At 42.2% G+C, this 23565-nt stretch overlaps 1 protein-coding gene across 1 annotated transcript in view; it reads left to right on the forward strand.

Moving 5' to 3' along the window:
- The first annotated feature begins 16636 nt into the window (after positions 1 to 16636).
- Positions 16637 to 23565, forward strand: part of gfra4a (GDNF family receptor alpha 4a) — a 147650-nt gene continuing 140721 nt past the window's right edge. Inside the window, exon 1 of the mRNA XM_085767547.1 lies at positions 16637 to 16774. Coding sequence (XP_085623673.1) covers positions 16717 to 16774 — 58 coding nt within the window. The 5' untranslated portion in view covers positions 16637 to 16716. The remainder of the gene's footprint in view (positions 16775 to 23565) is intronic.

A 23565-nucleotide genomic window follows, 5' to 3' on the forward strand; every position in this document is an offset into this window, starting at 1 on the left:
TGTTTCGTCAATAAATCAGAGTTGTGAATACATCTCAGGGCAAATTTTCATTGAGAAAATGTTTTCCCACTGGTTTTGTAGGCCCCTTAAACCATGATCAATGTTTTAAGAGTGTTTTGTGAGCTATTCCTGGCTGCCGCTTTAAAACACTCTCGACTGCAGTAATCCCTGAAACTTGTTAGCAACAACCGCGGATACATAATTCTGTACTCTGATGCTTTTACAGGGCATGGAGGCAAAGAGCTGTTTTTCACACCGACAAATTTTAGTATTTACACTGGCCCCTTGTTGTCTGGGTTGATTATTCTATCAGGTTTTATTATTTATTGTGTTATTGATATCGAGTTGTTTATCATTAGAAATCATGTATGAATACAAAAAGCATGGAGGACGGTTGAAGCAGAAGATTTTAGATCAGAAAAAGAGGATAGAAACTTTTCCATTAAGTGGGAGCTTGAACATATGGGAGGGAAGTTGAGGAGTCACGCAGCAACAAGCAATTGATGTCCTTAACCCCTCGTCGCTCCATCACAGCTGCTCAGTGGCTCACCAGTAAGAGACTGTGGTTGTACTGGGGAAGGCTTCAAGCTGTGATAGTAATTGTGTGGATGTGAAGGAGAGGGAGCTGCTGCAACACAGCGTGCATGCTCAATCAACTTTCACTGGATAAATCATATGGGAAGAGATTAGCGGCAGAAGAGATTGTATTTGTACTGCATAAATTTGAATTTGTCACCCTCATATTAAGCTGTTGATTTATATTGAATAAATGAATTCTAAAATTGAATTTGAAAGAAAATTAAATGCAGTGGCTTTATGTAGATTTGAATTAAACTTAGCATGTAATGTTAGAAAAAAATTTGACAGAAGCTCCACTGGGACAAAACATAAACTCAACAGTTCAAAATTAGTATGAATAATACTTGATTTCATCATTCAAAGGGAAATATTTTTTCCTTTACACTTACATTTATCTGACAGTTGTTGTCACTACTTTCTTCTCAGGTCAAGAGTGTGTATATATTTATATATAAAAAAGCGTGATAATCTCACTAGAAGATTAAACCAGTAGTTCACAACCTTCTTGGCTGGTAGTGCAGTCGTTAGCAGTTACACCGAATGACTTTCCATCTAATCCTCTCAGTTGGTTTGATGTGAAAAACAGTTTGAGGCCCACAGAGGCCAAATTACACAAGCAAAGATTAAAGTCTGAAAAAATAAATTCACATTTGTAGCAGAACATTTTTTCCGTTTAAAATTTCTATAACATGTCTCACAACCTTGAACACTTGAGGCTCTTTAGATTGAATGGTTGGAATAAACTACCTCAGATAAGCTCACCTGCGCCAGCTTCAACAGTAAAATGCTGCTTACACATTTATACATTAGTGCAAGCGAGCTAATAATGTACTGTACAATAATCAATTATCAGTTTGCTCTGCTGCCAGTATCTCTGTTTCTATCACAGTGCCTCTTCTCGCCATCGTTTACTCATGAGTTCAGTTTCATTGTCTGTTTTTAACAAGGGCCCTGCAAACCAAAATACTAGAGATGGTCTAGCTATTGATTTATTTATATTTTGATCTCTTACAACAAATGTAATAAAGAACTTTGTGTCCAAAGGGCAGACTCATAATCAGAGTCACTTCTTGGTATTGAAGTGAAATGAGAACACATGCACAGCCTTGTCATCCGTCTCAAACCTGACAAATGATCATTTTCAAAGCTGTTTTTAAGCAGCAACTGGCATTAGCAGTTGAAACCACACTGTAACGACAATGTGAAGAACAGACGCTGCTTTATTAGACAGTTGACAGCTGTGCAGAGATTCATGTCTTATTTTTGTTTTGTTTTTTTTCTTCCAGGGAACAAAAATTAAAGTGTTGACTCCACGGAGAGCCCAGCCAGGACTCGCCTTTGATCAAACTTAGATATCAGATTATGGCTGCACTATCTTCTGAGGCAAATACACTAAAGCAATAATTCAATTTGGAGGAAATGTCACATTTTATATTTCACCGCCTCTTAAGGAGTTCGGTTGCTCTGGAGACGAGGCAAATACAGTGGTTACTGCTGAGTGCAGGTTACTCACCAAGAACTCCAAAGGCTTGTATGTATGTATGTATTTACAAACATGTTGAGCTGCAGCTCTTTTCCTTGCTTTGACTCGTAGATGTTGCCAGTAAGTAATTATTAATATTAAGAGCAGGAGCAGACAGCTTTATTGCCTGAAATGACATCAGCTCCCTTGGCAGCACATTTGCAGGCTGACTGCTCCTGGAGTGTTTTGGAGGTGTTGACGCTAAAAAGTAAAAATGTTCTGACATGGCAGCTGCTTTGTGGTTTTGATGGATTAACATTTGTTTTCCTTGGGTGGATACTGACCAAGCCTCTTCATCCATTATTTGAGTCCAACTTGTTGTATTGTTTGTTAGTTGGTTTAATTCAAATCAAATTTTAGATCAGTTCAATGCAGCATTTTACCTCCTCAATAGCCTGACTGACAGGCACACAGAGAGGGCCGGGCAAAACTATAATGGATGTTTTAATCGTCCACTATCAACCTGATGCTGCAGGATTTCTCCCTGTGCTCCTGATTGTACAGGTTGACTATGACAAAGTCAGAAAGGGCAGAAAATTACTACTCACAAAAAGTTAGGGATATTTGACAAGAATTTGTTAGAGAACAGCATGTTATTCAATAAGTACTGAAACATTGAACAACTGTATTTGTATTTTGTATTTTATTTATTTTGATTATAAAAAAATCAGGGGACAGTAGGCTACATATCAATGGACACTTTCATGTAGATATGTACGATTATAGCAACAGCTAATTTCCATCCTTTGTCCCTAGGCAGGTTGATGTTTAACATAACAATACAGAGATATACTAACAGTAAAAAGGTAAAAAAAATAAACAATAGAAGTGACAGGTATACAGTAGTAAATCATAGACAGACAATGACTCATGACAGACCAAGAATGAGAATAAAGTGACCATTGAATGGTAAAGTGCTAGAGTGCTAAAGTGATTTAAGTGCTAAAGTTGGACATTGGACATGTGCATTCAAAAGTTTAGAGAAGGTTAAATTGAGTTCACCTGTAAAGGTTATAGTGCATTTTAGGTGCATTCTGAAATTGAATCCAAAAGCCAAACATCCCTAACTTTTTTGTGAATAGTGTATGTGGTAGTCATTGGTAATATTGTGTAAACATAAATCAATTGAGTGTCAAATTTACAGTTTCCCATACGTCTAATGCTGTTTGATCAGACTGCAGTTTGGGTTTGTGTGAGTCAGGAGTGAGAGGTGTCATTGAGTGTGTTTGTGTGTATGTGTGTGATGACTTCTGACTCAGCTGGAGAGGACAGGCAATGACAACCACAATGACAGCGGTGATGCTCAGTGATACTCATGGCAACTGGGGCCTTAATTTAGACATGCTGCTGCGGGTACAGAGCACAAGGCCATTTTTGTTCCATGCGTCGGCAGGTGATGCGTTGTTGTACACATCACTACTGCTCACTTTTATATCCACTATTTTTAAAAAAGCCTCTCTCAGCAAACATCGTATTTCAAACCCTGATATTCGGCAAACTATAAATACGTCAAAAACAGTGTTAAATTGCTCTTTCAGTCACGGAAAAATACATACACACACGTTCACAAATATTGCATGACCTACAACTCATTTGATTTGTGTCGTGAAATAACAAGGCTCTCTCTCTCTCTCCCTCTCTTTTTTGCATCTCGCTAATGAATGGAATAATTAGGTCTGTGAGGCTACTGTCGAATGAATGTCAGCATTAAACCATTTCTCATCTTGACTTCCTCTCCCCAGATGGCCTCATTGATTTATCCATTTCCACGCATCCTTGCTGTGCATCTGAAATATGCCGCCGCAAACACATCATGAGCACAGTCCTGAAAAGCCAAGGGCGTACGGCTCTTTTAGGTTTCATGCCTCACACTTCTTTCTGGTACACATTTGTCTCATCACCTGCCCAACGCAGTGGTCAGATATGATTATAATTGCACCACAGGCCTGCCTTGAAAAGACCGAACGTGCCACAGCTTTATTTGGCAGACCGTCGTCTCTCTCTTTTTTTTTTTTTCCCTGCCAGTTTCTGGTTACAGCTCCAGCCTGCAACGAGAGCAGAAGCTGATGCTGCAGTACACTGGCACCACTGCAGGGGAGGCTTCTCATATTCAGCTTCATCTTCAAAGGGGTTTTCATTGTTGTTAGAAAGGCTAGTGACAAGTTGGCACTTTGATGACATGCCCCATGTTGCAGGGGGCGAAGCAGAAATATGTTGCCTGCTCTAAACTCTAATCATGGTTGTAGCCAGCGGTCGGGAGCCTGCACTGCATCCAAAGTTGTGAGGAGACAGTTTCTCAGGTGAGACATTTGCTGTGATGACAGAGTTTATTCGGGTCCTTCAGTTAAAAGTCATTATTTTCCATAATAAAGGTGTGAAAAGCATGTAGTGATGAACCTACGGTGAACTATTACCTGAATCTGCAGGTGATCCCACAGTGTTTATATCCACAGCTGTTTTCAGTAGAAAAAGCTCTGGAAACTAACTGTCCAAACGGCGCAACACAGTGAAGCCTTTACCAGCTAAAGAGCCAGAAATGTCACTCAGAAGTTACTGGAGACAAAAAAACAGAACTTAAAGTGAGTGAATATTGGACTTAGATGACTTTTGTCCTCTGTTTTTTGGGGTGATTTTGTGTTTTCTCTCAGCCTGTGGGGGGCAGGCTGGTACCCTGACCTCTGATGGCACACATCCAATGGCAGGAGATACAAACAATGATCCAGCCAATTTCTCTGCAGAGAAGAATTGCGAGGATATTTTGTGCAAGTCTGAATTCCTTTTTATACCTCTTCATACATATGTATGTACAGTATATTTGCTTTGTCTGCTCTCCGATCTGGAGGCTGTGGGGAAACTCTCAGCCACGGGAGTAAACATGAGAGACGATGGCGGTATTAGGATAGAAAATTACTTTTGTGACTGACATTCCTGTATCGTAGTAGCTTTGTACTGTATAGGGTCGGTAATGCTCTTCACATTATAGCTCCCTACCAGTGTGCATTTTGTATATACAATTCTTATTTGTGGTTGTTTTTGTGCCTTTTTTTTACAGAGAAAGTGGAGGAGAGACGTGCAGGAAAGGATGCAAACCAGGGACCAGCTCACATGGTATGTGCTATCACATCTTGGCCTTTTAGTATGTTTAGCATAGATAATCAGATATGTGGATGTTGGCACCTGCTTGATACGTAAATTGAAATAGCAAATAAAAAAAACAAAAACTCATTGAATTCCTAAAAAACTCATAAATATAACAAAGAATATTCTGCTCTTTCCATCTCTGCATGTACAGTAAGCTTTACTAAAAATGGTAAAAGTAGAATATGCAGTGCATTATTAAAAAAAGCAACATCCTCAGTCTACAGATTGATGTTTTGTGTAAAATTCGGCAGAGACTCTCACAACTAAAAAACACTAAGCTTGGACATCAAATGAGACATGCTGAGTTTCATTCTACTCAGATCTCATATCACTGTTCACAAGCAATGCCTCCGCTGCTTTTAAAGGCTATAATACACTGCAAATGTTTTGTAGCAGCGTGCCTCGGTAATATTGCCCACAGCAGGGACAGAATTTGCAAATGAGACAAAATCAGTGTGGCGGCCAGGGAAGTGCCATCAGTCCAGACCTTCAGTCGCTGCACTGCAGGCGTTTATTTCTGCACTAATTCTGCCCAAGGGGAGGAAGCGCACTTATGAACTGAGCAGCGCGCCCAGATGAGTTATTAAATAGAATAGGTTAAAGAATGGTTGGCTTGTGTGGTTGCGGCTACAGTCCGACGGCACGTACGTGGAATGAAAATGCACGGTTGATTTGGAGCGACAGTCGTCTCTGAAATGGCTTCAAGGCAAAGAATTTATTGCAATAAACAGTAAATCATGTCTTCAGGGTTTATGAAAAATTTTCAACCCATCACCATAATGAGTATGTAGATTTTCTACGAATGAGAAGTTTTTTGCTTTCCAAGAATATTTGTCGTATTTCTTGTCAAAATGTCTCATTTCTAATCTCTTTCCACTTAAAATAAGACTCATCACCTAAAAATGTACTTGTTTTTAGACTTGTTTCAAACAACATTTCACTTGAAATAAGTAGAAAAAATCTGTTTTTTGTGCTTGTAACAAGAAAGAAAAACTTGCCCCACTATCAGATTTTTCTACTTATTTCAAGTAAAAGTATGCTTGAAAGAAGTAAAAAGTGTCTAGAACAAGCTACATTTAGGGTCTTATTTTAAGTATAATGAGATTTGTTTTGACTAGAAATAAAACAAATATTATTGGTAAGATTTTGAGTTTCTGCAGTGTAGTAGTATGAAACAATTTAATAATAATTTGGATGAATCAACATTTACGTCATTTATCAGTATGTATCTGTTGTTTTTCTGATAACTAATAATACAACTATTCAGCAGGTTTTATCAACAGCTGTAATAGTTACAGATGTTTTCTCCTCTCCATAACTAACACAGTTTCACTTTGACCATCACAGATGATCGAGAAACATCAAGGATAATGTGAGTACACCACTCAACAAGATATATATTTTATACATCTTATATTTTTTTATTTTACGACAAACTTTCACTCGTTACTTTGGAGATCTGTTTAAACGAAACCAATCATAGTGGAGATATGACCTCGGCCGGTGAGATCTTGTAAAGCTGGATTTATAGTTGTGCATGAAAGGCTTGTGTTGTTTTGCACCATAAACAAGTGGTGCGCCGTGAGGACTGAGGCAGCTACTCACATACCACATGGGGTCTGCAGCAACTGTGACTGGTCAGCCGTAGCTCCTTGTGTTCTCTGTACAAGACCCAGATCCAGATGGATATAGCTGAGAGTGAAGTCAGCAGCACTTGGGGAGTTGAGGAAGGGTTCAGTCACTTTCTTAGTTTCCTCCTGGATTCGGTGATCGAAGCCGTCTCCACTGGAAACTTTCTGCACACCTCAAACACCTCTCTGCGTCGCACAGGGACCGAGCGTTAACATGGGGATTACATGTCAGGAGTTTACTCTGTGAAGTGCTTTGGCTTGTTTTATGAAGAGAATCAAAAAAAATGTGGGGGGAATAATAACAGCTGATTACAGAACCCCCCCAAAATGTACAAACACTATAAATCTGACACTGAATTATCAATGAAACCCGACGCTCAAGGATTCTACATCATAAGTGATGTTCACATCTTGCGTCGTGCATAAATGCATCTTGAGGCTGCATCTTTAACATCAATGATTTATACTGGTGGTTGAGGAGCCCCCGAGTCAAAACCTTCAGTGGATGAGTGTACTGTACACAGAGCAACAGGAGAGCAGCATGGCAGACCGGAGAGTCCCACAAACTTGGTCTTTACCTGGAATGTAGTAGAAATAGAAAGATGGGATGGAAATGGAAGAGTCTGCCAAACTAATTCCTGTATCAACACTGTTACTGATTGGTATTTAAGTAGTATTATAAGTATACTATTTCATTACTCAACTGTGGCCTCGACTGAAGTCACAGTATGAATTTGAACAAGACTGATACTGATCACATGCACAGAAGTGTGAAGTCTTAATGGAGAACATGACGTCCTTGCATCTCTTTCTTCTCTTTCCTCCTTCACCAACACAACTAAGTCTTTCTTCACACTTCAGTAACATGTAACCAGCACTTTTACTGACTTCAATCTTTGACATTTTACATTAAAATCCAAAAGGAACTTCTCATCAGCTTGAAAAGATGAATAGTTAGAGGATCTCTGATTAGCTTTACTCTCCTCGGCTCCTCCACTGTGTCCCTCCTCCCCCTCCTCTCTCCTCCTCTCTTCTCCTAACCAGTCAGTGTAATATAGATTCATGTGGAAACTGAAATATAATTTAACTATGAAGATGTATGTGCACACTCTGTGGAGCCAGCAGCTCTGCTGTAATTACTAACTGAGGATCTTAGCACTGGACACGCAGGTAGCAATGACAAGCAGCTAATTAACTTCCTATAGGAATAGGTAATGTAACAGAGCAGCCAAACGGCATACTGTTAGCACTAGCATTAGCAACCATAGATATTCCAGCAGTTTGCCACATCACTGACATCTTATTTCCAACATTTCACTCTGTATTCAACATCAGTTTTCTGCTGGTGGCGCTCATAATTTAGCCGAGCTGACGCTTGAAGCACTGGAGTTAAGTCTTTAGTCTGGACCACACTGCTGTATAACTGGGCAGAGGTGGGGGAATAATGTATAGAATCAATAATGAAGTCGAGTCAGACTAATGTGTGTAAACCTTAAACAAGGATCAGGATGATACATGGGATTCAAAATGTGTCTTATAGACAGAGACGAGCTGAGGACACGAGAGAGCAGAGCGTTGTGCTGCAGTTGGCCTTCAGACATTATCATGTAACTGTACTTTGGTTGCCTTCATTACCCAGCCAGTCTCTGTGTGTATGTACTGTGGCCTTGAAAGCTGTTCCGACATCTGATTCAGCTCCATCGCTGCTCAATAGCCGACTACAAAGCGTCTCCATCACAATCGTGGAGCCACAGTGAAATGGCGAATGTGTAGGTGGTGCAGCATGACATCTCCCTCTGTTTTCACTTTCCCCTCCTTCCTCTTTCTGTTCTTGTTCAGCCTCTACCTTTAATTTGTCTCCGTGTGTCTCCATGTGAGAATATGTATCAGCAGGCAGACACAGGGAGAAAAAAAAAACCAACAACTCAGGAGCTGGCATTAATTTGAATACATTAACACCTCTTAATCAGCCTATGGTAAGATTCTTCTACTGTTTCATGGTCAGCCCAGCAGAAGCCTGTCCCACATACTCCACTGACTTATGACATCAGCAAATTGCAGCAAATATTTTAAAGGCGAGGAGGCCTTTTAAGCTGCAGAGGCAGAGACACAGGAGAGGCTTCTGGAAGGATTCAATCCAAGGCAGCAGGGGGACGTCTGATTCAAAGGCTAGAGGTGTGGATGTGTGCCATCTTCTCTGGCATTCACTGTGATCCAGAGCTGTTGGGAGAGGGTGGCGAAGGCCGGGTTGAACTTGAATAACCTTCCAGGAAAACCTCTACTGGAGACTATAGGACTGTCCTGCCTTCCTGCAGCAACTGTGGCCAGTTTGCCCTTGAGCAAGGCAGTTAACTACCTGCTGCTGCTGCGGTGGAGGTGCTCAGCAGAGGCGCTGCTGGACCAGCGCCAGGGTACGAGTCCAAACCTCCAACTTCACTCCCCCTCTGGTTTTGCTGCGTGAGGAAGACTTTCTCTCTGTTTAATATGCACCAGGACAGGATCTCATGTAAAAACACACTAGTTTTAACACAAAGTGAAACTGCAACAGACAAAATCTTACAAATTCTGCTCGCGGGAAGTGAGAGAAACTGCAAAAGAACAGATGCTATTGAGAAAAAAACTGTTTTTCCAACGATAGATCTTTCTTTTTTTTACTCGCTTCTTCTTTGGTACAAACTCAACACCGGTGAGCTTCCTCTGTGTGGTCTAAAGGATTTGTTTTGTTAAGTGTAGCTGTTGCTACACAGCCAGCAAAGTTGTGGGTCCAGCATCAGATTTCACTTAACAACTTGTCGAGCTGCAGAGGTGGAGAGCAGTGTCAATGCTAAGTAGTAAGTACATCACATCTGCTCTTCTATCAAGGTAGCATGCTAACCAGCTAGCCTCAGCCTTGTCACTCCCTGGCAAGCAGAAATTGCCACTGCCAAATTAACTGGCAGATAAAACTCACATGCATCCCCATTATAATATATATATTAACATTTAACCTCTTAAAGGGACAACGAGGAGTTTTGGAAAAGCTAAGCGTTTTCACACTACATTTATGAGCCTCCGCGCGCACCGTAAAATGATTTTGACCGGCGCAAGACGGACTCATGTTTTCATTCATCAAGAATTAAAGTCAGAGGTTCAAAGAGGTTCACATACCATCATAGTTCCGACCATAAACGCCGATTCAGCTGCGTTATTCTCATGACTCGTTGCGAAACCGAAAGTAAAAAACGCTGGTCGGCTCGACCAGCATCTCCGCCACCACTAATAATAACAAAATAACGATAGAGACAGAACGATATATTTATCGAAAATGGGCCCATTAACAAGTGTGGGTAGCGGAGATTCATCCACATTAACATGAGACTTTTTTATAACCAAATAGAAACTCCTCGTTGTCCCTTTAACACCCACTGGTCTGTGGATGAGAACATTAGAAGCATCATGGCAGTAGGCTATATTCGTATTAAACTTTTGTCATTATTGATGTACTATACCTCGTTAGCTCAAGTAAATTCTCCAACATTCAAATATTCAGTTCATTTTTCACTAATTGTAAGCACAGAAGAAGAATAAATTCAGATTCACCAATATCTTTAAAGCTGAATTTATTGAACTGTTTTGAACTAAATACACAAACTCATAAAGCACCTCTGATGCAGGTCAAACCCTCCCACCTCAACACACTGTCAGCAAAGAATGAAGGACGAACAAAAAGAAAGTTAGTATACCAAATATACCTATGCATACAGAGATATAATTTACAAGGACCAGAAATCAATGTACAGTGTACAGTCCAAACTTAATCACATGATTAGGCAAGGCAATTTTATTTGTAGTATTGTATTTTACAAACTGTTTGTCTAAAAGGGTGATGACAAATTTCCCTAAAGTAGGAAATCCATTTGTCAGGCAGCTCATCCATGTTCACATAAACCAACCAGCTTCTTCCACTGACTGAACCCAGTCTATTTGTTGTGAACAATGTTCTCGCTCTTACCAAAATTAAACGTCTCGCACTTTAGTGAGAAAAAAACACCTTATTTGCCTTCCAAAAGGATCCCTGTGAGAGTTTTTAAATTCAGCTCTAGGTTAGGGAATTAGGCTACTAACCTTATTGCTAATTACTTGCTTTGTTATGGGACCTTTGTTGCCATGGTTACAATAATAACCTGTGTTTAACGTTGAAGAATGGTCTAGGTTATGATTAAAAGAAACAAGAACCGACTATCAGCTGGAAAGAAGGAACAGCCAATGATTTCTTGTATCAAGCCTTGGACCTCCTCCCTGCGTGGACCGGCTCCGTAATTATGTCCCCTGACTTCCTCTGACTTCCTCTGGCAAGATAGAGATTCAGTCTTTTTGCAGAGCTTGTGGTCAGACTGTGTTTTATATTCTCTAAACAGGTGAAATAAAAACATATTCCTCTAGTTTTTCCACATTTGGTTCGTTGCTATACCTGAGCGTCTCATTGGCCGATGATCCGATAAACAGCAGATAACGAGAGTCACGATTACTCCACGGCTTTGTTATTGAATCACAAACAGATTTTGTGTTGGTGGACTCGCTGGTGCTGCCGGCGTTCTTCTTGGGACGATTTTCTTGATAACCATGTTATCAAACAACTGTTGCTGTCACGTCTCTGGTGATGCCACAGAAAGTAGTCGGTGAAATGTTTTTATTATTCTGTGAAATAATTGAATTTGACATAATTAAAGGACAGTTACAGACACTTTTCAAAACAGATTACACTGTGTAGGTCTCCAACCACTACAAATACGCTGCTTTATGTTTCACCATTACACCATAAAGATGTGTATAAGAAAGGCTATGCTCAAGTCATATTAACAATCAATTAATAATCAATAAAAAGCACCAAACCAAAGACAAATGCAGTCTAATGATAGTATGAATACAGTACAGTATGTGTAATATGAATCCCTACAGTTTCACCCTCCCTCTCACATGTAATGCTAAAAAGCCCTGACAGTGCAGACATGTTGTGATCCGTAAGAAATTAAAACGCTTCGGGCTAAAGACAAATCTCTGAAAATGTAATGACATTTAAAAAAAAAAAAAAACACTCAAAAAGGCAAAGTGAAAAAGCCACAGAGAGAAGCTGCAGTGGCCTCAGAGCGATTACAGCACAAGTCCATCACACATCAGCACTGACCTCTGGTCATTATCACTGAATGTTGATTAATTGATATAAACAAATCATATTAATTTTAATTGTTCTCAGCTAAAGCTTGAGAAGACTGTTGTTACACTCATCATTCTATACATTTGATAATATTTTATATGTTGGTCTTTATTGCTGATGACAGATTTGATCCCCTAGGGAAGAGATCTTGTAGAAATCAGTGAAGAGCTGTTGTGCTGCTCTTCACATGTGATTCTTTTCAGCTGCCCTTTGCTGGAGGGCTTTTGTTGCTCTGCCTTCCACTTGGAAATACTCCAAAAGGTGTTGTGTGCTGGATTCAGGTCAGGGAACACACTCGGTCAGGTCCCAGCTTTCTTTTTCGTTTTATTTCGGTGTGTGGGATCGTTGTCATGTTGAAAGATTCATTTTTGAACTTGAGTCCTCTTTTCCTCGCAGTATTTAGGTATGTAAATCTCCCACTGTGGGGAGTCTATCTTATCTTAGACTAACTGCTATTCATACTGTCATCTAAAAATGTCATCTCCCTTTCACAGTCATGCGGCGTCGTATCAGCACGTTCCCACCTCCATGTGTCACTGTTGGCACCGTGCACTCCCTGTGGTGACCAAACACGCTCGACCACATCACATCTGATCGAAGACGAATCCATTTCGGTTTCATCTGACCAAAGAAGGAACCAAGGTTCTTTGTCAAAGTTTAATCTCGCAGGTTTGTGAGCAATGGTTTCCCTCTCAGACACCGTCCCCAGGGGTTGATTTCTTTGCAACGTCCCTCTCCCTGTCTGATCAGTCACTGAAATAACACTCTGCTCAGAAAACGCCCGTGCCAAGTAAGAGGCAGTGTCTCTGTTTCGATACAGGGTTGTAACTAGTAGCGAGTTGTGCGAGGTGTCATTTTTCAAGTTTGGCCTCTGCACCTTCTGTTATCGGTGGCACGGCTCGTTCTTCACCTCCCAACCACTGCTGCAGCTTGTTCCAGCTCATGTTTCTGTAGCCACTGAGGGTCTTGCGCCCTTTTTGCAAACTAGAGCTGACCGATTAATCTTATTTTTAACGTCATCGCGATATCAACATGAATGATAAACACATTATAAAAAGTTCCTTGAAAAAAAAAGTTGCCATTCATGCACCTCATACCTGTAACCTGAGCCACCACCAGATGTAATGTAACAACAACAACGACGCTGGACTTCCATCGGTTCCCTCGGATGGCATCGATTGTCATTTTTGTTCTGGCACGACTTCGCACTTATAGTCTACTTATAAAGTTCTGAGTTTGTTTACAGCGTGCAGCACTCTTCTCCTGTGTTTTTGGTGTATTTGTGAGGCGGTGTTACAGCGCCACTTCAGGCCTGGTGTATGTACTGCAGCGTGTTTAATTGTTTTCAGAAAGACACAGAAACTGTATGGTTAACATGCACACCTGAACATTTGCTTACTTATCGCAAGTCATGTTGTCAGCGCGATATTGAACAGTGTCATCGCACATCGGACATCGGACATTTTGTTGATAATGTGCAGGCCTACATTTACTCATAAGTGGGGATCGATATATTGTCTAAAGACATAGAAACACAACTTGGGGAAGAGTGGTTCAGTTTTGCTGGTTCTGGGTTTGCTGACCCTGCAACTATAATTTGTATCTAAAGAGACAATGAGGAGTTTTGGAAAGCTAAGTGTTTTCACACTACATTTCCCATGAGCCTCCACGTGCACGGTGAAATTCTTGGACCGGCGCAAGACTGACGAAAGCGAAAAGAGTGTTTTCAAATCAAGAATGAAAGTCGGAGGTTAGAAGACGATGAGATACCGCCGTAGTTCCGACTATAAACAGTGATCTGGCAGCGTTATTCCCATGACCTGCTGGGCAACATTCGCGAAACCAAAAGTAGGAAATGCTGGGCAAGTTGAACACTAAATAATAATAACGAAATAACGATAAAGACAAAACGATATATTTATCGAAAATAGACCCATTAACAAGTGGGTAACGTAGATTCATCCACATTAATATGAGACTTTTTTATAACCAAAAGCAAACTCCTTGTTGTCCCTTTAAAGGGATAGTTCAACATTTTGGCAAATTGGCCCATTGCCATAATCGCTATAGTCATAGCAGTAGGTTCATTACCTTTAATTGTAGGTGTAAGCTATTTTCAGTACGGCAGAGCGCAGCAGCTGGCTGCTCAGAGCTACGCTATGGAGGCTAACGGAATTTCTTGGTTTCCCTCATTAAACTCATCAAATTCAACATCCCAAAACTCCACAGCGCTTTTGTAGACAAGTTGTGACCTGCACAACCACCACGCTATGAGATAATGACGGAACGATACGAAACGGAGCCGTTTTCGAGGTAAATACAGGGTAAATACGGAGACTGCTTGCTGAAAAACTGTCCCTGAACGCAACGCGCATCAGCGGTTTTGTATGAATTTACCTCGAAAACGGCTCCGTTTCGTATCGTTCCGTCATTATCTCATAGCGTGGTGGTTGTGCAGGTCACAACTTGTCTACAAAAGCGCTGTGGAGTTTTGGGATGTTGAATTTGATGAGTTTAATGAGGGAAACCAAGAAATTCCGTTAGCCTCCATAGCGTAGCTCCGAGCAGCCAGCTGCTGCGCTCCGCCGTACTGAAAATAGCTTACACCGACAATTAAAGGTAACGAACCTACTGCTATGACTATAGCGATTATGGCAATGGGCCAATTTGCCAAAATGTTGAACTATCCCTTTAAAGGCTGAATCTGCCCTGATGATCACATTGAATATCACAATATTTGCGGACTGTGTCAGTATATAATATTCTGGATATCGCCCAAGTCTGGTTGTGGAGCCATGTTGCATTATAAGCTACGAGGGAGACAGTGGTTTGTGGTGAGAACAGTTTAGGTGCAGGTGAACTCACCAGTGGAGCCTGCGTGTATTGATGTAGTATTATGTGTCTAATCTGTTCATGTGGAATTACACATCAGATCAAATATCCTGCGATTTAGTTTTAAAATATCGTCATTATTTCAGATGGTAGTGATCCTCCACAGACATGCAGTCGGTGTTGTTACACACTGTAAATGCTTCTGGCCTTGGAGAACAAATGCTCCTTGAATTATCTCTCCTCCTGCAGAATCTCTCCCTCTGTCTCAGTGTGAGCCAATCCTACCAGGAGCCCACTGCCCACTCGCCTCGGAAAAAGAATATAACAGCCAACAGAAGAAGTTTGTCGGTGTCTAAGGTTGTGCAGTTTATTCTTTTAGAAACTGAGTGCAACCCTTCCCACGTTTCTATGAGTGTCAGCCCTTTTTCTTACATTGCTACAGTAGCTACACCATAGTGTTTCAGATGAAAGTGTCGCTGAGATGTTGTAAAAATCCAAAAATAAGCTCGAGGAGGCAAAACAACTCCCAACAGACAAACCGCTCAAAAATTAATTTCTTATCCAGAGTGCTAGTTTAATGGCTGGAGGATAATTCAGGACAAAAAAAAATAAAACACATAACATCTGTCAGTATGAAGAATTTAAATATCCTCCATGATTTATGGCGTGCTGCCTCCACAGGCTTAATCCAATTATTCTGGGTGCACGGCAAACAAATTTCTTGTAGATAAAAAGTAGGCTGCGTCTCAAAATAATGACAGTAGGGCGTCAATCAGGCCCACTGTCCCCAAAACCCAGATCAAAATAGATTATTCTTTGTTCTGTTGTGAAAGGAGACCAGCATGAGCACATTAGGCAGCAGGTAGCCTCCAACAGCCCATGCTGGCCGCAAGATGGTCTCTTCATTTTCACCATTAAGAGGCACAGACACTGAGCCAGCCTGGCTCTGTTTCTACCGTCTGCTGCTCCTGGCTCCTGGGCTCCGGCTGCTGTAGGGCCCCTAAAAGATTTTCTCAACTGCCTCCAAATCAATGAGACTCACGCAACTTGACTGTGGTACTTTCTCTCTCTCTTTTTTTCTTTTGGAGGAGGGGGATAACCTACTTTCAGAGAGTAGTGGATACGCTCTACCCACCCATACAGACTATGCACCATTTTACGCGGGTTTATTGTTTCCATTTTATGGCACTATGAAATAGGCTATCGATTCAACTTGTCCTATTTCAACTTTTGCCAAGATTGGATTTTTTTTTTTTAAACGAGCTGGGCTGAGCTGAGCATCTCCGGCCGGACCCGCCTGGGAGCAGAGGGATCACAGGGACTGTGTGACTCGCAGGTCGGAGTGCGCAAAGCAACGCGCCCCTGTGATTCATCCGCAGTTTCCAGACGGCGCGCAGGTGGAGGCGAAGAGGAGAGGAAGCAGCAGCCGCTCAGGACGGACGGATGAAACGGACAGGGATGTTCAATACGCGCAACATTTATTCCATCTAAAGGAACGAACTGTTTTTTTTTCTCTTCCCTTTTCCTCTCTCGGTGTTGCATTGAATTGGAAACACTGGCGTGATTTGGCGCAGCTCTCTAACCCATTTTCTTTTTCCCTCCACGACAAAAGTTTGACTGTTAAAAAAATGATGTTCTGCACCGCTCCTGCTTTTTCATGCATTGCTGTGGATTCCGGCGTCAGCGTAAGTGGCCAGTCATCACTTGAGAAATAGCTGCGATTCTTTCCGTCTTAATTTCGGTGCCAATCTCAACAAACAGAGGGCTTTTTATTCTCGCGCATCATCAGTCGCCCGGGATTGCATCCATTTGAATCAATGTCGCACTCCATAATGGACTTCCTCGGACTGTACTTCTTGCAGCTGGCTCTCATCGGTAAGTTGAACAACACTTGCAGTGTAATTCAGTGTAGTTGAACTTGTGCAGAATGAACGCGTTGTTCTGCGGATGGTCGCTGCAGCTCGTGTGTGTGACCCGTTTTCAGCCTGAGCCTTACACGCTCATCGGTAAAACTGTTTCTCTCAGGGGTCTTCATTCATTCGCCTGATTTTTCTCTGCTAAAGTTGCATTACGAGGTGTTTTCTTTTCCTGCAAGATCAGACACTTGTGTTCATGTGAAGGGAGTGAGTGCAGGGTCCCGGACAGAGCAGGAGGACACATCTTCTCTGTTCATGAGACCACACAGACAGACAGAGGGACCGCAGCATATGAGCTGATGTGTGATGTGACTGACAGGACGCGGCTGTGGCGCACCGGCCGCGCCGTCTCCACTCACCAGACGCTTGTCGTGTCTTTTCTCAACCACGTACAGCGTTTAGTGTGTTACCCGGGAGGCGGCAGCCCCGTGCATACATGTAGGCTTTATTGATTATGGGATGCCACCAAAGCTGCTGCGCCGCCGCCGCCGGTCCCCAGTTTGACTGCGAAAATGCCAGTGCAGACAAGTGTGTATGCGTATGTGTGTGTATGTCAAAGCGTGTGCCAGGCGGTGTGGTTGAGTTTGCGTCTGCATTTGCGTGCGTGCGATGCGCGCGCTTGTGCACCTGCCTTTGCAGGTGAATTTGTATGTGTGTGTGTGCGTGTGGAGGCGGCAGATTGAGCGGCGCGTGAGTGCGCACATTAGTGAACGCGCGCACTGACCAATCAAAGTGTTTGGTGTGATTCTAATGTGCAGAGTTGCAGCAAACATTGAATTCATGAGCAGTGACCACAGGCATGCACAAACCCCAAAATGACCATAACCATAGAACATTTACTCTCTCTCTCTGTGTGTCTTTCTCCCTCTCTCCCTCTCTCTCTCTCTCTCTCTCTCTCTCTCTCTCTCTCTCTCTCTCTCTCTCTCTCTCTCTCTCTCACTCTTTCACAATCTCACACACACACACACACACACACACACACACACACAAACACACACAGCTTTTCCTCTCCAAATCTATTCATCTTGTTACCTGTGCACTTCTCATTGTGCCAGATGGTACCAGTCATTTTTTGTAATAGCACTGCTGTTTTCTGCTGCTCTCATTTCACATTCATCTGTGCTATAAACTCTGACTTGTGCTGATTCTGTTCTGCTAAATTCCCCGTCCATGTTGAGAGAGAAAACCGTTCCTGCAGAAACAGGACAGGACGTACGGACGGACGGATGGACGGAGGGATTTGTGTAGATTTATAGCCTCGATGATGACAGCTCTGCATCTCAGACTCCATTTCCCTCTGCTGCAGCTGTGATTTCAGACACTCACGATGCACACTCACAACAGCCTCGCCATGCTGGGAGTGTGCTGGGAACTCTGGAGCTGTGAGACAAGACGTTCCACCGCCTCGAACACACACACTTACAACCTTCCTGTCTGCCACATCTCCTCTACAGACAGTGGTGTTAATATGCCCCCCTGTCTTCTCTTACTCTTCATATCGTACGTTAAAAAAAAAAAAGGTATCACAGCACTGTGCCGTCACTCAAGACATGATCCAGGTGGGTAAGTGGGGGCAGGATGTGGGGAGGGCGGGCCGTCAGTCCTGGTCTATTCTCCTCAGACATTCTCACCTTGTCAAAGAGATGTGTCAAATCGGCAGAGAGTCTCTCACCCTGGGCCTCATGATCCCGTCCATCAGCCACACAGGGAGGCAGAGAGAAGGTGGGGGGTGTGGGGGTGTAGGGGGGATCAAAGGAGCTGGAGCAGCTTTAGCCTGAAGGTCACAGAGGGTAAGAGGACGGTGGTCGGTTTCAATCCACTGGGGGCAATATTAGAGGGAGGAGCACAGGAGTCCTAACATGCTGTCAGAAATGTTGTGAGTGGAGAGCACCTGAGCAAACTGTGTGTGTGTGTGTGTGTGTGTCCAGTCAGCTCATGTCAAACTAATGTGATTTATTATTGTGTTATTTCACTTTCTGGTGATGCTTTTTTCCCCCATTTCTCATGCAAAGTAGTTTGGTGCCATTTGAATCTTAAGTAGAACAAATATCATTAAAAAAAAGAGGAAAAAAAAGAACCCACCTGGATTAATAGCTCATATTTTGTTATCACACCCAACTAAGAGCACTCCAATGTGTGAAAAATCATATTTACAGCTGATATGGGAGCACTTAAAGGGATAGTTCACCCAAAATTGAAATTTCACTCATTATCTACTCACCCTCATGTCGACTAAGGGCTGGGAGAAGTTTCAGTTAACGGTTGCAAATGGATACCAACTGTCTTCGTAACAAAAAGATACACCAAAAAACATCCAAATACCAAATATGGATACCAGCATGGAGGTATTTGGATGTTTTTTGGTGTGTCTTTTTGTTACGAAGACAGTTGGTATCCATTTGCAACCGTTATATGGACATGCACTGCTACGCCGAGACCCCCTGTAACTCAGAGAAGCCACGGAGGACTCTGAAACTTCTCCCAGCCCTTAGTCCACATGAGGGTGAGTAGATAATGAGTGAAATTTCAATTTTGGGTGAACTATCCCTTTAAAGGCAGCATCAGCTCCTATGCGTGGATTAGCTTAGCTACACTTATGAGGACCAACACTTGACAGCCCACTCTCCTTATGAGGACCTTTTTATTTTTGAGAGGATACACTGGCTGATGTGTGTTCTGTGCTTGTGTCTGCATGCTGCAGCTCTCTCTGAAGCCCCCCCCCTCCGCTCCTATGCTCCTCTGCAACATGCGCAGGCCCCAAACAAGACATCAGACATGCCTGTGGTGTCCACAGCCACAATAATATCTGTCCAATCTAATGAACGTCTCCTCCTGATGGAGCGTGGTGTGTAATGTGGACGTATGCAAGATTAGCGTGCTGTGTTTTTGTATTTCGTTAACTTGCGGGGGTAATCTTGTGCAAGCGGGAGGGGGGAGAAAAAAAAACAAGCCTCCGTTTATTTCAGATTTAAATTAGCATATTTACTGCTCAGTCTTGTGATGCTTCGGTGATTATCTGCCCGCACCACTCTGAACATTTTGCAATCATTACTGTAATTAGTTGACCCAGGTTTATATGCATATTATTCTACTGTAAAATGGTAGGCAGTAAACTGAATACAAACCCGACCTCACCGTTTGCAGCGTGGCAGAGGGTTTATACTATTTCACACACCTTCCTACACCAAACTAAAACATACTTTTCCCTGACAGTAGTAAGAGCAAAGTCTGTCGGAGATTCGGGGACTCCTCCGTTCACCGTCTCATGATTTTATGCGGTCTCTAAAAGTCTCTGCCTTGGACATCTTCACCTTCCTCCACTCCTTCCCGGCTGAAGAAGTCTTCGAATCTCAGCTGTCAGTAAACATATTAAATGTGCAGTATAGAAGGAAGAAAAAAAATCACTTCCACAGTAATCTTATAAAATATTTACCAATAACTGACAGTGACATACTCCACTGACAATGCAGAATCCTTTATTTTCCTTCCTCAGTACTCTGTCTCCAACTTCTCGAACTGACTGCATGTGTTGCACAGAGAAGCCTTCACCATGATCAACAGAAAGGAAAATATAATAATGCGACTAAAACTAAAAAAAAAGGCTTAAGTTACATGGTAAACTGTATGTGTCCTCCTCCTCATCACCACCACACACATTAACAAAAAAATTTAATAAGGAAGTATCTGTCCATTTTAGGTGATAAATCACAGTGTAATTACCTCATTTATCTCTTAATCCTTAGCAAAAAAGACTGTTTAAGTAATTTTCTAATGCACATGTACAGTTTCCACAAGCATCTCCACATGTGTATAATCAACCATGCAATATCATGACTGTCCTAGACTTAATTTGCCTCCGGCTGCTGACTGAAACTAATTGTTTAATTAGTCTGTGGAATAATAACACCCAGTCCTCACCAGCGCTTTGAATCATGATGTGTTTATTTTTATGGTGTCCACCATGTCCATGGCTTAAATTGTCTGTGGACAGCCTCGGTCACGCTAAACGCAACCAAATACCCGACTGCTACAATGACTTATCTCAGAACGAGTTAATAGCAGTTTGACAATCACACTATAGCTAATGCTAATCGCCCGTCAAAGATCCAAGGATCATCCTCAGTGCACAAATGCCCCCAAAACAGCTACTGCCTTCTGCTTGACAAGCCTCATCCTCGATTTGGACTGACTCCATCTTCACTCCGCTCCAACTCCATTACAGTTTAGCTTAGCTCCTACAAACTATTGTGATAACAGCTATGTATAAAGTCAGATAAAAATGTAAACAGCAGGTCATTTTGTCTTTCTGAGGTTGATTTTCTGTTGGGCTACATACTGTAAACTGCAGTATTTTCTTTAACTTTCTGTTTGTGTTCTTGTAGAATGGGTGTGTTTTATCATAAAATATTTCAGTTTTCCACCTCCATGATTAATATTTTTTCATCCATGACGTCCTGGAGCTTTAGGTCCCTCTGACTGATTGATCACTTGTTGCTTGTGCCAGCGAGTGAAACTAAGCTTGATAAAGTGATGCTTTATGGTTGGAAAGTTTGTTCATTGTGTTTTATTTTGAAATTTACCGGATGCTCTATGCGTTTGACTTATGGGCGATCTCATCAACTTGGATTGATGCGTGATGGCTCCATGATCTGGCAAAAATAGACCTGCTGTGTATTTCTGCCTGACTGCCGGAGCTATGATGGAATGGAGACGCACTGGAGTGGAAATGCTCTGATTTACTTGAATGGGAGCGAATTGCTCCAGCGATTGCAACGGAGTGAAGACGGAGTCAGTGGAAATTGGGGGTCAGCCTTTGTCAAGGGGACATGCCTCACCCATGCTTACGAAAAGGTCTAAAATGCTAGATGCAACAGCTGTGAGTTAAGCTAGCCTCCAGAGACACCTGCAACCACAAGAGGGCAGTGAAGTCCAGGATCAACGCAATCAGATCCCTTCATAGGACGTGAGGAGAGACATCGTTGTTCTAATTGACGTCTACTTTTAGCTTAAACTGGTCACACACTGCTTGCTACTGGTTTTGCATATGGAGAAAAGTGTTCTACACTCAGTGGTTACGTAAACTGTTTGCTGCTTGAGGGTGGTGTGCACCTATCTCCCAGCTTGAGTTCATGATGATTGGCTCCTCACAGGAGCAGCAGCAGTGGGGAGTGGGAAGGTGTGAACGACTGAAGGACGCATTAAACTGCAGGGACCTTACATAGAGGCAAACTGGTGCAGCTCCAGATCAGAGCCATCAGACTGGGGAGCCGGGATGACGTCCCATAAAGACCTAATGGACTGAAAAGGGCATCCACTGCTGATTTTTGCATCAGCCTGTTTTGGCACACAGCTGATTGTGTGTAATCTGTTTGAAAATAGTCGCTGACATCAACAGCATTTGGCGTGGGAAAAATACACTTATGCAACCGATACGTAACAGGCAGAGCGTCATGATGATGGCGATGGACAGAAAAACGTGAGAGCTTGTCAAAGTAAAGGTCAAAGTGTGAAACAAGCCTCTTGATTATTGCAACATTACAGTAAAATGACTAAATGACTGAGTTTGTTCCCATTAGTCAACTGTATCTACAGCAGCAGTCATTTTGTACTGGAGCTAATCACAGTGGAGTTTGTTGATAATGTCACTAAAGCTTCTCAAATCACTGATTGGAACAAAACAATCGTTTTGATTTCATGTCTTGAGGATTTCAGAGCGAAGTTACCAAAAGTAATTAGACTACTGAGAGTATGCTGACTGCTGATTACCATTCTTCTCATTAGGTAATTATTCACTGATTAACTTTCTGGTCCAATTGAATAGATTATTTAAAGCGGTCCTCCCATACATTGCATTGATATTCACTGCAGTAATAGGGGTCTCATCTCTGGAGGAAAAGCAAAGCAAAGACGTCGATAGAAGTTTAATATTCAGAGGTGTTTTTTTTCTACCTCTTTTCCCTTTGTCGTCTGATTTCCTTTGCTGCGTTTAGATGTGAGCTTTTACCTGGAACTGTGAGGACTAATTGCAATTAAGGGTTTCTCATGTGAGAGGGATTTCTCACAGTGTAACATGCAGTTGTAGTTGTGTGGTTTTCTGGTGAAAGGAGGCTCCTGTCGCTGCAGAGACACGGATCTGTCTGCCTCCTCTCAGATGGATGTCTGTCTTTATTTTATTGCACGACAGCACCAGATGGAGAGTCTGGACTCTAAGAATCAAAGCTTTACTCTAAATTCTTGGGGACTTGGGATCCACCACAATCCTGGAGCTGCCACTGATATTTTTTTCTTTAACCAACCTGGCCTCATGTTAACTTACATAAAAACCTTAAATATACTGATTTTAAGTTTCAAGGGAGAAATAGTTGGATGGGTGTAACCTCAGGTGATGGTTTCGGTTTCTGATATCCGTAAAATATTTACTGACAGAGAGGAATAAGATGAATACATAACCAAACATCAAAATGGGCTCAACAGTGCAGTTCTTTCATGATTTATTTTCTTTAAAGAGTAACCTCGGACTAATTTCTCTTTGTTGTACCGTGTAGTTTTGTTGGTATTTGATGTTGTTACACTACAAAATTCACATTATGCAGAAAACCAACTGTTTTTTTTTTCAAACGGAGCTGATTTCTGTCTGTTTGGATCTGAAAGTTCAGTTAAGTTGAATCGTGTGGCTCCTCCCACACTGTGACATCACAGGCGAGACACCAAGGTCTGTTTTGCACACTGTGACGGCAGCTGTGGCTGTAG

The sequence above is a fragment of the Trachurus japonicus genome, chromosome 22, assembly GCF_045865225.1.
Source record: "Trachurus japonicus isolate A0001 chromosome 22, Traja_1.0".
Taxonomy (NCBI): Eukaryota; Metazoa; Chordata; class Actinopteri; order Carangiformes; family Carangidae; genus Trachurus; species Trachurus japonicus.